This window comes from Otolemur garnettii, unplaced genomic scaffold (genome assembly GCF_000181295.1).
Source record: "Otolemur garnettii isolate 467f Iridium unplaced genomic scaffold, OtoGar3 scaffold00005, whole genome shotgun sequence".
Taxonomy (NCBI): Eukaryota; Metazoa; Chordata; class Mammalia; order Primates; family Galagidae; genus Otolemur; species Otolemur garnettii.
This window is the reverse complement of record NW_003852400.1, coordinates 10,392,645-10,413,566: the sequence shown is the minus strand read 5'-3', so window position 1 is coordinate 10,413,566 and position 20,922 is coordinate 10,392,645. Positions and strand designations below refer to the sequence as shown.

Genomic DNA, 20,922 nt, shown 5'->3' with positions numbered 1-20,922 from the left:
CCCATTGGGCTGTTGCTGGTAGTGTTCTATCGGAGTAACTCTCTTGTCTAAAACAATGACACACCTGAAGTGGTGTGCTTGAGATCTTATAGATCTTATAGCTTTTTTTTTCTGGCATGGGTTTAGGCCCAAAAATTGCTTTAGGGTTCAATTACATTTCTGCAGAGTAGGATTCTGATTTCTTTAGTAACTCAAACAGTATCAACCATGATGCCCAATTCCTCCAGTGGACTTCTGTGCAAACAATCCCAATCCTAAAATTTACTCTAGAAATAATTGTTAAGTCTGACATATTTTATTTATTCACCAGATTTTTGAAATTAGCCCATTTTCATCTCCCTTCTCTCAATGCCAGCTTACCTGAAAACATTGCTGAGCATAGAAAGGTTGATGTTATAAGTAGTGGATATTACTCCTTTTTAAATTGTCCTTCTGTCCCTTTGGCAGAGGTTGCTAGCTGCTCACCTAAGGTATGTCTTTTCATTCCATTGTGAAATTTTCTTTTGGAAAAGATTGCTGTGATCTAAATTTCTTAGATCTTTTTTGTGATTGTATAGGACCATGTGACAGTTATCACTAATAAAAAATGAATGAAAGTATATGTCGCTTCAAACCTGAGACTTTTACAACTTGAGCGTCCCTTCTCCACATTTCCTTGCTCCATCTAGTAAGCTACATACCCAATGTCCTGGACAATCCTGGAATCCAAGTGTTGAAAGCTCTACTGGTCTTAAGTCTCTGGCTGACTACCTGGAGCAGAATCTACCTTCCATGCCCACCACAACTATAGAAATCTAACTTACACAGTTATAGAAGGGGGAAATGACTTCATTGTGCTAAAAAATGGAGGATTTGACATTGTTCATTACAGCATTTTGTGTGACTAATACTTAATATAGATTGTCTTATATATTTTGAGTATTTCTCAGATTAAAACCTTTATTAGGAAATAGATAACGAAAAATCTGAAGAGGCCAGCTATTTTCTTTTTTAGATTTTTGGGCTCCTCATTCTGAGTAGATAATCCATCCTCTTTTAATGAGACTTATCTACCTGGATCTGGGAGCCATGATACAAAGTAGAAACTGTGGAGAGTATATTCTGGAATTTTTTTGGCCGAGCAGTATATATTTGATGAATTAATTTTGGCTTAGAAAATAGTCTCAATTGATTATCTTGGCTTGCAGTTCCAACTTGTGACTAATACTCTGTAGGAGATGATTGTGACAGGCCTAGAATAATGATCCATTCATTCTATCTGGGCAAAGGAGAAGGAATAACTTTTAAAGGCATTTTTGAGTACATGGAATGTATTTTTTTTTAAATTTCCGTGAGACTAAAAATGTGAAATCTTTTAGAATTAGAAAAATGCAATTGAATTTGTGAACTGGAAATACAGTTAGCTGTCATTTGAAATGTTGTTTCTATCAAGAGAATGAGTCCTCAATGTTATAATAATTTGCTTTATTATTTCCTAGTAGCTGAAATGAAAAACTTTTACTATCCTATTATTTGTAGACCATCTTAACAAGGGTATTTCTCTACCACGTCTTTCAGTATTCTTAGTTAATGTACAGGTAACAGGAAACCAGCACCAACACACTGTGAATCTACTTCCTTGTGATCTGGTGGGGCGAGTGACCGACATAGGATTATTAGGAAAATTATAGAGAATTAATAGACAAAGATGAAGAGATACTTTTAAGAGCAGTGGGGATTCAGGAGGTGGCACATGCTTCTTCTTGAGGCTTCCAGTATCCTGTCTTGAGTATCAGGCTAGCTCTGTATTTATTTCATACATCAATGTTACAATCATAAATCTCATGAAGGCAAGGTGAAGAATCCCATCATTGTTTTTGCTACACGTGCATTTCTATTAACTAGACTAATTCTACAACTAATTACATTAATTGTATGGATTTACTTGCTACTTTTTATTGTTTTAAGGTATTTATGATCTTAATACAAACACAGAGTCTTGACAAGGTAGACAATTAGAAGCTGACTCAAGGAAAAGACCCCAGCTGATCCACAGTCATCACAGATGTGATATTTTAATACTCTGACACCCTTGTGTCCAGACAGATAGACTCCTCTATCCAAACTAAGGTGACAAAAGAAAAGAGACATTTTATCTCCTTATATGGTCTGGAGCAAATCTGCCTGTGTTGAACAAGGTTTAAAGATTCTACATTCTTTACTCCCAAAAAGCCCTCTCCTGGAGCACACAGCCCTACCCTAGTAGAGAATTGCCTCAAAGCCTATGACCTGCAGCCACAGGTCAACTGTAGGGGGCGGGGAGATATTCAACAAGCCAGACTTCAGAATATTAAACTGACAAAGTCTCGTGCTTTGTGCTCAAACCCAGGAAATTTCATCCAAATCAATTCCCTATTACTGTGTCCCTTTGTCCATACTCTACACCCTATTTCTAATTTAATTTCTAATCTACTTTCAGCTAATAATTGAATATTGGTCTCAAACTCATAAAATAATTATCACTAGGAATGCAAGCACATCAAAATATGACTCTTCCCTTAAGTATTCCCACATGCACTCTTCATACAGGTAAACACGTTAAATCAATGATTTGAAAACTGGAATAGCACACCCTCCATATCATGTGAAGCAGAAAAGTAGCCTAGTAGAATTAATAAAGGACACACCCATGGTTCATTTTTGATCAGGAAAAAACACATTCCGATAAGTGATCATTCTCTCCTTTATGGATGGCATTCAGAAATGAGATGCCCATGATAGTGGGCGGTAATTTCCACCCTTCCTTCCTGCCATTTCAAAATTTTATTGGAATGCTAAAATCTAAAATGAATACCATTTTATTTTTGCAGGGATTTTAGAAGCTCTGATTTCCTCTTAAAATATGTAGCTTTCACCATGAGTGATTATGAAGCTGATTATTTCAGGGAATTACAATACATGGTTTTCCTTTCTATTACTTGATGTTCCATAATTCTAGTCTATATAAATAATGTTCCACTTAAATGTCACAGTGAGATTCTATAACAAGTTTATAATATCACAGAAGAAATTTTATTATTTAATTTTCCCATAAAATAAATATCTTTATTTACTATAATTATTAAAGAATATTATCTAATATTCTAAATATCTCAGAAAGCTTCTGAGATTATTAATATTTTTAAATATACACCACATAAGATTATAAATTTAATAGTCTGACTCATACCATACATTATTATTTTAATTTTTTCTGTCTGTAAGGGAAGATGTAAATTTATGGAACATAGTAATACATATCAGAGTTAATTTCAACTATCTATTGTAGTAAAAATAGAAATCCTAGATGAATGTGATCTGTCAACAACTCAGAAATCAAATTTAAGCATTAAACATAGCTTTCAAATTCTGGTTTTATTAAGTCATTTTTCAAATTAATTGCTGCCCACTTTCAACTCCTAGTTGCTGCTGTTATATCAGCAGTGGTAACTAATCTCATGTCTTTGCCCCCTCCATTACATGTGTCTCAGTTTTGGTTTAATCACCAAAGGCAGAGGGGAACACAGAATTTTGAACAGTGAAAGTTTATGTTTTACTAAAAAATTATTAACTATTATGTAACAGGAATTAGAGTAATAAAAGAATGGCTAGAACTGCAGAGAATTCTAAAAAATATATGAATATTAGATATAATGTTATGTAATCTAATATATATGATGACATTGATCCCCAGGGTTGAGATAGAGTGCCCAAGGAAGATCCCCTAATCACCTAGTATGCCTGGGCTGAGATCTAGCCCTTCTAGTAGGCCATGGTTATGGCCCACCAAGGCAGAACAGTCACTATGAGGTCAAATTGGTGAGATTTGTTGGAAACTCACCCTCTGGGGTTGAAGGTATCTCATCTGAAGCCTTCTGCCATAAAAGTGCCCAGGCATTACCACTGGCCATTAGGTGAAAGAGAAGCTGAGAACACTATAGGGTCTGGGGCCTGGTGAAGCTGTCCATGGTGCGGGACCATGGAGAAAATGGGAAGACTATATATAACTGTGTAGGAGCTGAGCACTGGAGAAAATACTCGGACAGCAGAAGACAGGCACCAGAGAAGCTACACATGTTGCAAGAAACTGTAAGAAAAATCAAAACGAAGAAGTCAAAACTCTTTTCTTATTTAAAATCTGTCTTACATCATCTTCTGACAAAGTTGAAATAATGCCAGTTGGTAAAAGAAAATTATTTAAAGGCCAGATCCAGTTGTTTTTTTTTTTTTTTTTTTTTACAGTTTTGGCTGGGGCCGGGCTCGAACCCGCCACCTCCAGCACCTGGGACCAGAGCTCTACTCCTTTGAGCTACAGGCGCTGCCTCCCATACAATTTTTTGTAAGCATAAAATTTTAGTTTTGAACAGAAAGAAAATGTATAACCTCAAGACACTGGTAAACTACAGTTAGCACCAAGAACACCCCTGTTTCTTTTCTTTTTTCTTTTTAGAGACAGAGTCTCACTTTGTCACCCTCAGTAGAGTGCTGTGATGTCACAGCTGACAGCACCCTCTAACTCCTGGGCTTAGGTGGTTCTCTTGCCTCAGCCTCCTGAGTAGGTGGGACTACAGGTACCCACCAAAATGCCTGGCTATTTTTTTCTTGCAGTTTTTTTTTTTTTTTTGGTGGGGCTGGGTTTGAACCCACCACCCTCAGTATATGGTGCTTTAGCCCTACTCACTGAGCCAGAAGCCCCACCCAGAACACCCCTGTTTCTAAAAGTTACTTTTGAAATAATATTTAAAAAGGGAATTGACCTATGTTGTTTTTCTTTGGTACTACCATGTTGTTTTCCGCTATTATAAAAGGGAAATATTGAGGGCATAAAAATGGTATCTCCCATTTGAACATTGCTGTCAATGCATGGAATTATGTGTTCATGGTGTTTGTGATTTTTTAATGTTTTCCATTATTTTTATAGAGTATATCTACTGTTTTGATGTAATTTCTCTCTCTCTCTCTCAATTTTTAGCTTCTCCATGGGTTGATAATAGTAGAACTCCAAATAAGATTGACCTTTATGATGTACGCAGAAGACCATGGTAAGAAGTTTTAGTTTTAGCTGATCATGAAGAGATGAGATAGCAAAAAGAAAGTTGGATTTATTGTTAAAAAGTTGTTATTCAATACTACTATGAAACCAGTAGATGAACAACTACATAACCACTCAAGAGAAAAACACAATTAAATTCACGTGAGGGGAGAAGGGAGGGAGGGAGGGTTTTTGGTGTGCTCTCTCTTAATGGAGCCAGTGTAGGGTATTTTGCAACCCAGTGCACACCAACTACAACATGGACTTTACCCAACATACTCAAACAATGTAACCTAATCATTTGTACCCTTATATTAATCTGAAATTTTAAAAAATGGAGGTAATCTTTTCATTATTAGGATGAATTAATCTGCTTACTAAAAGTGCTCTGGTAACTTTTTAAAAATAAGTAAAAATAATTAAAGGTAAATAAAAATGGTGAGTTCAAGTGGGTAAATTCAATATTGTTGAACTGATTTCTCCTATTTATTTCAAATATGCTGCTTTAAGTTTTATATTAAAAACTATCTCAGCAGTAAATGTCTTTTACCTGGTGGGGAATTCTAGGGAAAGGCTCTCAGTTTGCTTGGAGAGCTCAAACAAAGAGAGGAGATAGAGTAGACGATAGTTTGCCTCTGGCAGTGAACTAATGAGAACTGGCCCCCAGGTAAAGCTGCCCCTCGTTATATTCATATAGCTTAGGTTTAATTTTGCTCCAAAAAGTTGTATTTGTTCCTTGCTACTAAAGCAATTCATTCTCCTATCATAAAAAAATACTAAAAATCCATAATTATACTCACTGGGCTATTAATTTTGGTGTTGTTTTAAAACTATTAATTATATTTTATTTGAGTTTTAAAAAATATATTTAGTGTGTGGATATTTATTTTAGTGAGTTTACATTATATGCAATGTAGTGCTTTGTATCTCATACTTTTCATATCAATACCATTGAGTTACATATTCATGAGAAGCTATATAACATCATTTAAAGGAAAACTAAATGGTAACTTATTTGTGAAATCCCCTATTGTTGGACATTTAGGTTATTTCTGGTTTTTGCTAAGGTTCAGACAAATTCTAAGCAGCATAATATTTTATTTAAACTAGGTGTTTAATGCTTTTTACATGCTCTGTTAAACATCCTAGTGGCAATTTACATGAACTCCAAGCATATGTAATAGGTTTACATATATTCTTATTAATTGTCTCTAATGTGACCTTGTGGAGCAATGAGTTGTTGAATAGAAGCAAAAATTACTATATCATATGTTTTAGGTTCAGGCATGTACTGTTTTGGGAAAAATCCTACATGGTAGGTGTTAAATGGAAGAGGCAGAGAATATTCTGTCTTCTAATTTTTCCATTAAGAGGTGTAGCAGGACCAGTATGAATGCTAGGCATGAACTAGAATCTGCCTTGTATGGGATATACCTGCAACTTTGTCACTTTACCTTCTTATAAACAAGCTTGGGTGCAGGTTATAAACTCTGCTTTGTTGACACATAGTGCTGGGTGGATATTAACTGTGCTGCAGGTTGTTTGGAAACTAATTGGCACATTGTCTGGTAGGCTCCTGAGAAGTGAAATTTAGAGGGATGGGCAAAGAGGCTTAACACATAAGCAGAAAGTTGAGTTCAGTTACAGCCCTTCCTGTTTAGAGAAAAAAGTCCTTTGGTTTGCCACCAATCTGTGGCCAGGCAACATAAGCTTTTGAGGTCATTTACTGCAATCAGGTTTATTCTTTTCCATAATCACTGAACTATCTGAGTAAAACTCTCCTAAGTCATGGAAGAAGCCCAAGTGCCCATTGACCCATGAATGGATCAATAAATTGTGGTATATGTACACCATGGAATATTATGCAGACTTAAAGAAAGATGGAGACTCTTTCATGTTCACAGGGATGGAGTTAGAACATATTCTTCTTAGCAAAGTATCTCAAGAATAGAAGAAAAAGTATCCAATGTACTCAGCCCTACTATGAAACTAATTTATAGCTTTCATATGAAAGCTATAACCCAATTATAGCCCAAGAATATGGGGAAAGGGGAGAGGGAGGTAAGGGGAAGGAGGAGGATGGGTGGAGGGACAGTAATTGGTGGGATCACACCTATGGTGCATCTTACAAGGGTACATGTGGAACTTACTAAATGTAGAATATAAATGTCTTAACACAATAACTAAGAAAGTGCCATGAAGGATATGTTAACCAGTTTGATGAAAATATTTCAAATTGTATATAAACCCAGCACACAGTACCCCATGATTGCATTGTTGTACACAGCCATGATTTAATAAAAATTAAAAAATAAAAATAAATAAACTGCAGAGATTCTTCTTCTGTAGGGATGAATTGAGGAATCAACATTTTGAATTCATTGTCCCAGCTGATGGTTAGACCCTGTAAAATTAAAGACGCACTACTTGAAACTCTTTTTAGTAATACTATAAATTGTACCATTTCAATTACTTTATTGGCCTATTATATTTCTTTTTTGATGTTGCTATTTTATGTACCAAGAGCACATATCTCTCTTTTGCATTTAAAAATTTGAAAATCTGTTATTGCTTAGAGTGACTTTTGAAACTTGTGAAGTTGAAACTTGTGATCAACAATTGAAGTTCAAGATGTACTTCTTTAAGAAAAATGTTTTTTCTGAAGTTACTTTCTTTCAATGGTAGCATTTAAATATATCTCTTTATCTTTTGTTATAAATATCTAACAAGTACACTCAAATACCATGCCTCTAATGTCTCTAATGTTATTTTAAATGTAAATTTTTAAAACTAACTTTGCAAAATATGAGTAAAAGACCATTGCCTCATAGAGTTAATGGAAGTTCATCTTTCTTCGGAAAGAACTTATCTCAGCGATCAAAAATATTCATTCAATAAATATCAATGTCTGATATTTTGCAAGAGAAAAAATTAATTGGTATTTTTTTTTCAGGTACATCCAAGGAGCTGCATCTCCTAAAGACATGCTCATCCTGGTTGACGTGTGAGTAGTTAAATATTTCGTATTTATGTGTTGAGAATATGGGAGGATTTGTAGTTAACGGTTATAAATCACACTATGAAATTTTAATAGGTTTAAAAAAAGAATAATTATAATGATTTGTATCCAGACATAGAAGCCATATTAAGACAATAACAAAACAAAGTGTTTAATTGGTAATGAAAAGAATCTATTTTAGAATGGTAAATTATGGTTCTCATGTGTGAGCTTCTTAGAAAATTATTTAATTGCCTCCAATTTTTGCTTTATAATTTGATTAATATTTAAAGTACAGGGTTGCTAAAGCTAAGCAATTCCTGCTACAAAAACAAAAAAAATTATTTTGTTGTCAATTAGTCACTAATGATTCAGGAGACTTTTAGGGATATGGCCACAAGACAGACAAATGTTACATACATTAAATGTCAATGCTGGGACTTTTTCAAGGGAAATGGTGATATACAGAAGGAATTCCAGGAAGTTATATATTGGTCTTTTTATGTGTTTATTATATGGCTCTGAGTAGAGATATATAGAGTGTGTATCTGCTGTGTATGCACATGTGGACTGTTTCTAATGAGGCTAAAGGTATAAATGTGGAAGACTGAAAAGATTATATCCTATAGGGATTTATGTTTTAAGTGTATTATCAAGGAAATAAAAAACATGAAGTATAAGATATTTAGTTTATATTCTCTAAGGAACAAAACATATTCTTTGTCTCATTGGTCAAAACAAGATCTAGTAATCTGTAGGCAACTAAATCAATATCATAGGCAATTCATTAACATTTTGACCTGAAGTGAACAAGTACAACTTAGTTCTCCAAAGCCTTATGATAAAGCCTGAGAAAGAGAAAATAACCTAATCCAATGAATGCAACTTAAATGGTAATTCTTATTGTGTTCAATAAAAATGCATTTGAGCCACATGTTGTTATAATTAATTTTTTGTAGATCTTATATACTAATCCTTGATGTTCTTCATAAGTATAAACCTAAATGGTAATGCAATATATTACAATCCATTGGATATAGGATAATTTCCAGAAATTATTCCTTTTTCTTTTTTTGGAGACAGTTTCATTTTGTCACCCTCGGTCAAGTGCCTTGGAGTCACAGCTCACAGCAAACTCCAGCTCTTGGGCATAGGCTATTCTCTTGACTCAAGCTCCAGAGTAGCTCAGACTATAGGCATCTGCCACAGCACCTGGCTATTTTTTGTTGCAGTTTGGCTAGGTCCGGGTTTGAACCTGCCACCCTTGGTATATAGGGCTGGTGCCCTACTCAATGACCCACAGGCACTGCCCTCAGAAATTATTTCTTATATTAAACTCTGTAGAAATCAAGTGCACATCCCAAGACTGAAAATATGTGAAATTGAAATAAATACTATTTTCAAAAATTATTTCAACAGAAATATATTGAAGCTCTCCTATATGCAATGTGCTAACATAGAGGCAAAGATGATTAACATGTAGTCCTTGATCTCAAAGATAAATCACATGTATTAGGGAAAGTAGGCAACATTAACAAATAATGAAAATAACTATAAAAAGGAACGGATATAAAAGATGACATAGCACCAAAGGAGAAAAATAGCACTTTGACCTAAGGTATGAAGAAATCATTAAGAAGATAAAATTGGGATTGAATACTTATGGCTAAGGTTTTTGCAAGACAGGGATGGGAAGGGAAAGCTAAGTGATCAGAATTTTAGGGAGAAGAATGGCTAGAGGCAAAGAGGCACAGGTGAGAATCTCTGGGGGAGGTGTATAGAAGAGATGGAAGAAAAAGAGAGGGGAAAAAGGTTAAAACAGAGGCCAAATATGGAGGGCAAGACTATGGTGATAGCTAGATATTTAGTAGGTGACTATGAACTATTAAACATATCAGATCAGGACATTTTTCCAGAATTGTTACCTGTTAGCTCATGGAGGGGAGACTAAGAGCTGGATGGAGTGAGTGGCAGTTACTCTAGCTCAGCATCTTTGGGTAATGAAGACCAAGCCAAGGATGAGTGAGGATAAATCAGAGACTGGTGCTGTGGGAACACTGAGAAGTGGCATGAGTACAGGGAAATGTCTGAAGGGGTGGGAAGTGAGAGGGAGAAACAAATTGGATGACCAGCACAGAGCCTGTTTGGTACAAGGACACAAACAGAATGAAAACTACATCTGGGAGGAACTTTTCATTTTGGACATTGAGTCTTCATTGTTTAGCAGATAGCTAGAAGGGTAAAACTGGGAAATACTGAGAAGAGAGATGTCAACATGGACGTTAGTTACCTGGAGATGAGTCCTACATGGGTGAGGTCACCAAGTATCAGAGAATATGCAGAGAAAAGAAAGAGACTAAACCCTGGAGGGATCTGCTTTAGGGTACAGAGCAAGGTATTTTGTCTGCAGATCTGTTATCACAATTGTTACAGGGCTTTATAATTATTGGATTAATCAGTTCAAACAATGGGCTTTCTAGGGCCATGACTATATCTATTCACCTGTCTACCCCTCACTTCTCACTTGGCCAACACAATAGTTATTTAATACATATTCCTCGAATGAGTGAATATGCCATTTTAGTATTTATATTTTTAAAAATTGTCAAAATTGTCAAGTACTGCGTGGTTTTGATCATTTTAGTCAGAAATCTGTACATACTGATATTGGTAGAAAAGAAAAGCAAGATTTCTTATAATTTCTACTCTAAAATAATCTCCAACTTTTTCTTCTACTGATTTCTTTAAAAGACAAAATTATAATTAGAACAAGATACAATGAATGTTGTAAAGTTAGTGCATAAGTTGTCTTGCCTTGCGATGTTCTCAATTAAATAGTGAGTAACATGTGTGGACCCATTTGTGTGTTTATAGGAGTGGAAGTGTTAGCGGGTTGACACTCAAACTGATACGAACCTCTGTCTCTGAAATGTTGGAAACCCTCTCAGATGACGACTTCGTGAATGTCGCTTCAGTAAGTATAAGATGACTGCATTCTCCTGAACTAACCTGCAATTTCTATCTCCCCCTGACTTTAAGTACTTTATATTTTTAATATTAGATAGGCTCAGTGATTTCTGATATAAGGTGATGAGTCATCCTTAGTGACTGATTCCTGTTTAGTTCCATTCCAGAATTCCTTTAGAGTTCGTAAAAATTTATCACTGAGTAAAGTAACTGAAGTATTGAATATAAATGAAAAGCATTCCACATCTTCTTCTTCACTCAGAGGGTCTTAAATAGGAAACATGAGCCTCTTCATTCTGATGACATTGGAACTCCTAATAGTAGCAACTTGTCGGTGTGATTGATTTATTCATCACAGTGCCCATTTTCACCCTGGACACATATTCATAGTATGTTATGAATTCATAGCATGCTTGTATGTTTTTGTTATTAACATAAGAACCAATACATACTTGGGGGTGCTCTTATGAGCCTTTTCTCTCCAGAACCCCTTTAGACTTTCAGTCACAGCTAGAAAGTAAACTGAACTCTGAAGCAAATGAAACAAATGAATGTCACCCTGTCCCATTTTAATTCATAGAATTTATGCAAAATATTTCATGGTTAGTGTCTGGTAGATATTAGATTAGATGTGGATATTTTCATGAAGATATAAATAAAGGAGGAGGAATTTGTGGGTGAATTTATTTTGTATTGAAACTCGATCTGTCTCTAAAATCACTTGGGAGGAAAACGTTAAGGCGGCCGGTCTGCAATGGATTTATTCCCTTCACCGAAAAGGCACCACGGGGGGAGAAGAAAGCAGGATGCGTGGTACAATGTTTTGTTGACTAAAGCTCCAGGTAAATAGATTATCACTATTTACCAAAAGGTAGAGAATTTATCCCTAAAATACTTTTGTTGGGCTATTCCTGGCTAACGGTAGCTACTAGGACAGTGAAAAGAATTTGGTATCTATGAGGCATGATTCCTGGAGAAAGGTCTCACTGGTGATATAACGCTCTTAAAAATAAACTGGAGATATGTCATAGTTTAAGTAAGCTTACTAGGAACCTAGTGAAACTCTTTTTGACACTTCCTTTCATGTGGGCCAGAGAAATGTGCCCAACCCAGGAAGGAAGGAGCTGGGCTGTCCTCCATGTACACACATCTGTCTGCGTCATCTGAACCTTAAAAACCCTTTAGCTTGTATACATCCTTGACATTATTTAGTAAAATTCAATACTGCATAAAGTCTCTGATTCATATGAGTCTGATTTTACCATCTGACCCTGTGTGCTGGCTTACCACATATTTCTCAACATGGAAACCGGCAAAATGTAATCCAAACAAGATGACTAGAAAAGATACTTATTTTGTGTTTACTTGCCCCTATTTGTGTATAAACATACTTTTCATTACAAACCATTTGAATGGTTGTTAATAAAATATTATCTTTGGTGGAAAAAAAAAGAAAGTCTTAAAAACATTAAATTCATTGCAGATTTAGCATATCTAGGGAAATTTGAATAAAACCACCAGATGTTCAGTATGGTAAATATTTTAATCTGACTTCTTGTAGAAGCTAACTGCATTCATAGATTAGAGTACAAGTAGTTTATTTGGGAGATGATCACAGGAAAAACAGTTAAAGAAGTGAGGAAATGAGTCTAGGAAGGTGGGAAAGAAAGGAGCCAATTGGAGGATCTTAATTTAATTTAAAGGAACTTATTTCTGCTGAGAAATTCTGGATGCCATGTAGAATATTCACTTCATTGTTTTCAAAGGAGCTGGGTTGCAATGCACCCACTCTCCCCAAGTGTGAGCAGAACAGACTATGGCCACAAGAGGGAAGACTGAAGCAAAAAGTTTTCGGTGTGGTTGTTAGAAATCTGGCCAGTATCCACTAGACACAGTCAGGGAGTTTTGAAGATGGAGACTGGTCACATTGTTTTAAAAAAAAAAAAAAACATGGTACATTAAGGTGGTAGATTGCTAGAGTTAGAACTAAGGTCATAATTTATATTCTTTCATTTCTGCTAATACTCATCATCCCTGTGACCTTGGCCAACTCTTGTGCCAGTAGTTTGCTTGATGGGATGAGCCAAACTTTTATGCCAGAAGCCTGTGAATCCATGATTTCTGAGTCCATTCAAACAAAGGCTTTTGCAATTGTCCATTCACAGTTATCTCCAAACATGAAAGTGCTTGAGTGAATCCCCAACTTCTATGCATAGTCTTCCTAATATTACATAGCAGCAAGCCTCATGATAATCTTGTCAACTGGAAGCTTACCAGTAGAATAATATTTGTTGTTGTTGTTGGTTTTTTCTCAAGTTGAACTACCAGCGTGAAAAGCCCAGAATATCTAGATAGTAGCTATAGATTTAGGTTTAGTGAGACTCTTACTGGGACTCTGAGCACTGCTAATCCCTCCCCTTCCACCAATGGTTCCCCCCTGACAACTGGAAAGCAGAGCGTTTATTTCAGCAGTGCCTTGAGTTGCAATGACAGAAGAATACATTTCTAGTGGATCACTTTGAGTTATGGTAAGAGGAGACATTCCTACTTCTTCCCCTTCGTTCCTACACTCATACATTTGAACTTCAGGGGTCAAAACCAGTGGGGTGAAGAGAAAAAAACTGATATATGCCATTTACTAATTTTCACTACATAAGTACTTGTACTATTGCCAATTTTAAGCTTCTAAGGTGAGTTTACTGACTTTAAAAATTTCTGCAAATTTAAACCATTGTTTTTTCATGAGCAGGTAAAAGTTGGCTCTAGCACAAAGCATACAGCCTGGTTCAAAAATACGCTGTATGTTAAAAGGCGACATCCCAGATCAGAGTATCTCTAATTTAGAGACATAGTTGAGTATTTAATGGAGATGAGATAAATGGAAAAAAATTTCAGTATTTTATCAGGCCAGCAGTGTCTAGTAATACAGTATATGATAGGTCCAGTGGAGTTTGTAGTCATGTGTCCATTACTGGATTTGCTTTATCATAAAATGGGTAGTGTGGTTTTAGAAAATAGTATATGGGATTCCACAATGATAGGCAGTATGTGAACCTGAGGATTAGTAATACAATGAAGCACTGTGACAGGAAAGGAGAACCCTTGGCTAGAATATGTGTAGATATCCAGAAAAACAAATTTTACACCTTTTCCAGAGGTGCAAAATGTAATAATAATTTCTTACATCAAGTTGGTGATTTTTTTTTTTTTGATAAGTAATACTATACTGAGATCTCTGCTTTGGACCAAGTCCAATGGATTAGTCATTTACCAAGAACACTGGCTACACCAAGCTTGGTGAGGAAGAGCCCCCACTCTAAAGGCCATGCATATTCTCTCTCCCTCTCTCTCTCTCCATCTATCTGGCTACTCCATTCATGGGCCCATTTTGTAATCACCACAGTTGCCACATACAGAGTTGGATGACCTGCAATAGACAAATTATCTCATCTCCTCACCTGTTCAGTAGCTCCTCTGTGACAGATTATCTCTGGAGAACGTTGCTGTGCAACAAAGAGATCTTCATGCTCAGTGCCCACTCCACAGGTCCACCCCCATGCTTCCTCTCCATAGTTCTTTGTGCAATGAAGACTTCCCAGTCTTGCTCCTTGTAGATCTCCCGCCAGCCAGCTGAGCATTCACCCATAGATAAGAGTCAGTGTGTTTTCTTATTGCAAAGTACTTGTTCCACTCCAAGTTGATGACCACATAGATTTCATCTCAAAATCCTGCAACATCCATTCCCTGGCATATTTTCCCAGTGTCTGCTGGGAGAATCATACCAGGCAGCTCCTCGGCTCTTTTGTTGAATATTCTCATCTTTTTATTTTCCTGGAACAAAGACTATACTATTCCAGACAGATTCTATTGAAACTTGATCTTATTGTTGCCTAGAGCCATCTAGGAAGATAGAAATTACTGCCCTCCAAATAAGGGGAACAGGTCTCTTCTGCCCATCCAGAGAGCACAGGGGAATCCAGAATTTCTGTGTGCTCAGCTGTATCTACTCAGATGTTCCCAGCCTTGTTCTAGGGCCTCATGCCTTGCCCATGAATGTCTTGACTTTTGTATAGAAACCTACCAAGGTTGTGAATGCAGCCTTTATGATTCTGTGATTCTCAAAAGCAGATTCTGAGCCATATTTCTAGCATGTGCTAACCTTCCCACAATGGGAAGTGAGAATCTCTTTATTGGCTGCCATAGAGTTTTCTGGTTTTCTTATTGTGCCCTTAGTTGACAGTTCACCGACTTGAGGTAGTCATTTTCTGCAGTGAAATATAACAACCAGCCAAATCTTGGCCTGTGATTATGATTTTCCCCTATTTTTCTCAAATACTAGGTGTATCTCCTTCAATCTATATTTTATTGTGATCACCGCAGATGAAAATTTTAGAAATCATGATGTTATAGTATCTGAGGAGTTTCTTGACTCCAGTCATAACTGGCGCACCCAGTGGGGCACAAATAGAGTCTTTGTTGCCATATGTTTGGTGAAGTGATTCAATTCTAGAATCTCATCCTGAGGATCTTCTTACTAAGACCACTGCTGGTATCAGCTTACATTGGATTTTCTCAGAAATAGTTCCTGAAACTAGGATTCAAGCTCACATGGTTTATTTGGAAAGTAACTCTAGGAAAAACTGTTAAAAATGTGGGAATTAAAACAAGGGAAAGAACTAATAAACGGTGCATCTTCTATCAAGTTACCACTCCAAGTGAGTAGAGCTTATTCCTGGGGGTGATTCTGGGAAGCAGTATAGGCTGTATGCATCAGAGTTATCCCTTCCAAGAGGAAAATGTGCTGAAGTATATAAAGTTGATGACTATTCCCAAGGGATGTTAATTTCCTGGTATTTCCAGATCAACATGTGCAATTGCAGAGGACTCACTGGCAGTTAAAAGTTGGGCTAGCATGACTGGAAATGTGGACGTGGGCATGAATAACATCTGCCTCAGTTAGGAACTGAATGGTGCTATTAATAAGTATGCTTTAGAAGCACTTCTGGTTGAGCAGACTTTCAGTATGTTTTATACTTTCAACATTTAGCCAGCAAGTAAGTGTTACTTTTTGGTTAAAGATCCTAGATGGCATGATCCCTGGGATTCTTAATGCCTCACAAATTTTGAAGGCATAAAAATTGTATGCCTTCTAAATGTGTATTTCTTCAAAGAAAATTATAAAATAATATAGACATTACCTATACCCTGATAGGCAGCTCTTTGTAAGCCTCGATTCGGGTGTCCTCATTTGGTGTGGCTTGAACATGTGAGCTAACCACATATGCACAAATAGAATATGTTCCTTATAGAAAGAGCTGGGAATGCATTGGATCTGGAAGTAATGTCCCTCAGTATCCCAAGTTTAAAATCATGAAAATATCTTATATGTTCAAAAATAGAGAAGAATTATAATGAGAACAGATGAATATTATAGGAAAACATTTGAAAAGTGAAGCCGTAGTGATTTTCTACTCTGTTCCCAGCGAAATTTATTACCTATCTCAACTTCGAGCTCCTCCCCAGGCTTGCTTAGTTTTGGTTAGTTTTGTTTTAGTTGGTTGTTATGGCTCTTACCTACCACAATAAGACTAATTTTTTCTATCAACTATACAATGAATTTTTTTGTTAACCATAAACTTTGTTGACTCATTATTTTGGAATAACAATCAGTACATTTTTGTGATTGAAACTCATTACATGATGTCAAGTCATTGTACTATTTCAGACATAGATTTGCCCTTCAGAATATCCATACAAATAAGATCCAAGGTAGACATTTGTTCATTGTTTTTTTTACTTGAGAATAATCATAAGTCATAGGTAATTATTAGAGTTAATTTTGAAGAAAAAATGCTCATCTGGCAGAATCTTTTCTAGGTGTTTTTTTAGAGGTAATGTATATTACCACAAACTTTTCACCACAATCTTGTGAATAGATAATATTACTGTTCTTAATTTTAAAAATAAGGAAACAGGTAAAATGAGTTCTAGCAATATTTGTGATTTTATTATTATTGCTGATATACGGAAATTAAGAAATTCTAAACTAAGGTAGAAATAATGGCTAGGTTTTTAAAGTGAAGAGAAATGCTTCCTTTTAAATATAAATCTGTTATTTCTTTTTAAAGAAGTATATACCGTTTTTTTGGCAGAAGAATTCTTTAAATTAATTTTCTATATTTTGAATTGAGACAGCATATATAAATTGGACTATTCTTATATGTATACAAATAAACACTTAAACATTGCATCTTGATTATACCTTTAACCTAGGCAGTATGTTTTCTTTGTATATATTTACCTCTTTTACTGTTTTTTCCTATCAAATGTCTATAGACAAAACATTGCATCTTGATTATACCTTTTACCTAGGCAATATGTTTTCTTTGTATTTATTTACCTCTCTTACCATTTTTTCCTATCAAATGTCTATAGGCAAAACACCTTTATGCCTCTGGCCAAAAAAGCCATTTGAGAGAGAGCAGTGAAAAGACTTTGTGCAGGCATACTTGTAAGAAACTGAGGCAGAATCCCATGTGGCCAAGTTGGTTGTGAGCCTAACATGACCAAGGCTTCAGCTAGAATAGCATTTACTGAGTTAAGGAATTAAGGTTGACGTATAAGGCCAATAAAAAAGCCCTTTGGAAAACTAGACAGATACCCATCAGTAACATTTCCTGATCTGTGGTAAGTAATGAAGGTCACTTGCTGATGGGTCTGGGAATGGAAATGTGCTCGGAGACCTCAAGAGAAGAGGAATTTACCCAATGCATACAGGTATCTAATGGCACAGATGAAACCTGGGCTCATGAAAGGCTTTTGAGAAGTCTAGCCTGAAAATTCCTTATAAAAAGTTCCAGCAAAAACCCCTGACTTAAAGCCCACATGGGAGAGGAGGTTTGCACACAAATTTCTGTATGCCCAAGAAGTTTCTTTATGCATTGCTTAAAGATTCAAAGTAACAGCCTCCAAACGGAAAGGTCAACAAGGGCAGGTATTCAATCTATCTTGTTCCTTCATAGCTTCAGGCTTCATCAGATAAGAACAAAGAAGTAATGGCTGACAACATGTTCTCCATTAAGTTATGTTAAATTGGGTTATGTCAAAAGGTGTATGTTGAGTGGATTATTGGAAGCTAATTATGAGGTAGTCACATGATGTTTAAATGGATCAACGAGGTCATTGCTGTATTGTGCGCATGTACAAAATTCCCTATATAGACCAACCACAAACAAAGAAGCTCACCATTTGCCTGAGTGAGCAGATGGTCACCTTTATTTAAAACACAATTTCAATAAGCGTGCTTATTCTCCGTGACATTGCTTTTCCGCGAGACCCTTAGAGCAACAACGTCACATATTCTCATTTATGTTTATATAATTTTAGTGTCCACCAGGTTAAATTCACAATTTAAAAGAAATTCTTCAATTTTATTAGTAACTGTGCTTTATTTGGGGTATAAACTGCCTGAAATTGATACATTTCTTAAGAATTGATTCTTATGCAATATTTTGATAGAAGTAAAATTACATTTTTGTCTTTATCAAATAGGCCTTTCTCATTAAATACGAATTTAACAATTTAATTTGGAAATTCTCAGGCAAAAACTTTTAAAAATGTATTTATAATGCTATATTATGTGTGTGCATGTATTTTATTTGTTTTCTCCCTAAAACTGTTTGAAAGCCAGAAGAACAACAGTACAATTCTTAGCTTTTATAACTTCAGGGATGCATAGTAATAAGGCCCTAAGGAAGCAAGACAGTGGTTCTGTAGTTACCGCTGGCAGTGATTTTCCCATAGAGCCCTCCTGCCTTTCTGTTCTTCCCCAAGAGCATGCCAGTAATACAGAGACTTACGGTGAAGTGTATATTAGCACATTTCCAAAGTCACCCAGAACCACCAGACAGAAAAATCAAGTAGTCTCTCATTTTTATGTTTAAATGTCTAAGTTTCTCTCTTTCCTTTTTTAAATAGAGTAATTTTTTATGCTTAAATCATATATAGGATGTCAGAACTAATGGCGCATCATTTCTGAGCGTTCCTACTCTCTCTGGGGCTGTTCTTTGTTGTAAAAAGGAAGCCTGCTGTTAGGCAAAGCTGAAATTCAAGCATAATGTAGCTGTTTTCCTGCTAATCCAGTTATATGCTTTGATAGAAGTCAGTGGTAGATGATAGGAGCAGCAATTCAATCACAGCATGCTCTGATTTATACGCAAAATTTCAAATGTTGGCACAGGGAGTGGGATTTATTTATGAATGTGAGGGAGTTTGACGTTTTAGGAGTAAAATGCTACAAGCCAATGGGAAATGGAAATAAAATCTATGTGGATTGTGGACACTCTGTTGACAGTTAATAAATGAAGATGATCTTCATTTTCATAAAACCACATATTTCCTTACTAAAGAATTAGACACAAATATTATGACTACATTAAGGATCTTTCATTCCATTTCATCCTGGATGCTTCTCTAATTCCTGATCATTTTAAAATATTGTCTTTGATTTCTCACTAGAAGAAAATTATCAAAATATAATTCCTTATAATATCTTTGCTATTACTTATAGGAAAGAATTTTTTAAAAAGTTCTGCCTTTTGGGCAGCCCCTGTGGCTCAAAGGAGTAGGACATTGGCCCCATATGCCAGAAGGTGGCAGTTTCAAACCCAGCCCCAGCCAAAAACTGCAAAAAAAAAGTTATGCCTTTTGTCTCGATGATCGTTATGAAGCAACAATTCTAGATATGACAGTCTAAAATGCAAGTACAAAATGAGGAGTGAAGAACTAGAGCCAAGTGGGAAGGCTGGGCAGGGAAAGTGTGCCCCATTCTAGCTGGAATTTTCCCCCTATATGCAGCTGCCGAGAAAGCCCCCAGATTTCCTAGGAATAGACCTCTGTGGGAGGCAGATCTTTGCTTGGGCCACAAACTTTATGGCCACCCTGTATAAATAAACAAAAAAATTAACTCTGGATAAAATAGTGTAAAGCATGTAAAAGTCTTTGTTTTGTATAGTATGTGGATCTGGGAACCAACACATGTTAATCTGTGTTGAGTAAAGAGCATTATGTTGGAGGGATCCCACTGACAAGTTGTACCTGCATGGGCAATGTTGGTATGGATCACCTTTGACTTAGTGGCTCCCTGCTTACTCTTCTCACATAGTCTTTCCTTTTAGATGTGCTAGTCACAATTATACAGGGATAAAGCACAGCCTTTGAAACAATAGTTGAACCTCCACAGTTGACCACCTCCCTAGACTGACCACCTCCTTAAGTTGACCTAATTTTCATAGGCCAAATGTGAACCACATTTACGTACCAGTATAGTAGCCCTAGTTCCTTCTGTAGACCACCTCCATATGTTGACCAGTTTATTACAATTGGATTATCAACTTACAAAATTTCTACTGTATTAGTAGAGTGACCTAAGGCTTATAAGTTTCAGTTCTCTCTTCCTTAAAATGGACAGAATCATGTAACTTGCTAAAATGTCATTGAGTACCAAATAAAATGTCATGTGTGAAGTGTTTATGTATTATGATTATTATTACAGTTATCATTATCATCTGCTAACTTTTTCTACCAACTATTGGGAGATAATTCTTTATGAATTGGTCACGTTTAAGTCTAAGCATTAAGAACCAATTTTCTAAGATTTGTATGCATTCAAAGATAGGAAAGATAGAGATGTCTTCTGACTTATAAGATATTTCTGTTAGAAAGTATTTAAGATATTGTGTCTTTTTGGACAAGAGGATGAGTAAATTGTCAGAAACCCCAATGTAAGATGAGGCCTCCCTCATCTTGGTACTCCTTGCCCCAAACACACTTCACCACCAGGTGACTCCTGGCCCTCCTCCATTGCCCTGTGGGAGTTAGGGGTGGGTAGATGATACAAAAAAAAATG

At 36.0% G+C, this 20,922-nt stretch overlaps 1 protein-coding gene across 2 annotated transcripts in view; it reads left to right on the top strand.

The window, feature by feature from the left end:
• CACNA2D1 (calcium voltage-gated channel auxiliary subunit alpha2delta 1) overlaps positions 1-20,922 on the top strand; it is a 502,006-nt gene that overhangs the window by 370,955 nt on the left and 110,129 nt on the right. For both annotated transcript variants that reach the window (XM_003782628.2, XM_012811373.2), the window contains exons 8-10: positions 4,991-5,060; positions 8,004-8,054; positions 10,923-11,022. In XM_003782628.2, the coding sequence (XP_003782676.1) occupies positions 4,991-5,060; positions 8,004-8,054; positions 10,923-11,022 (221 nt within the window). The remainder of the gene's footprint in view (positions 1-4,990; positions 5,061-8,003; positions 8,055-10,922; positions 11,023-20,922) is intronic.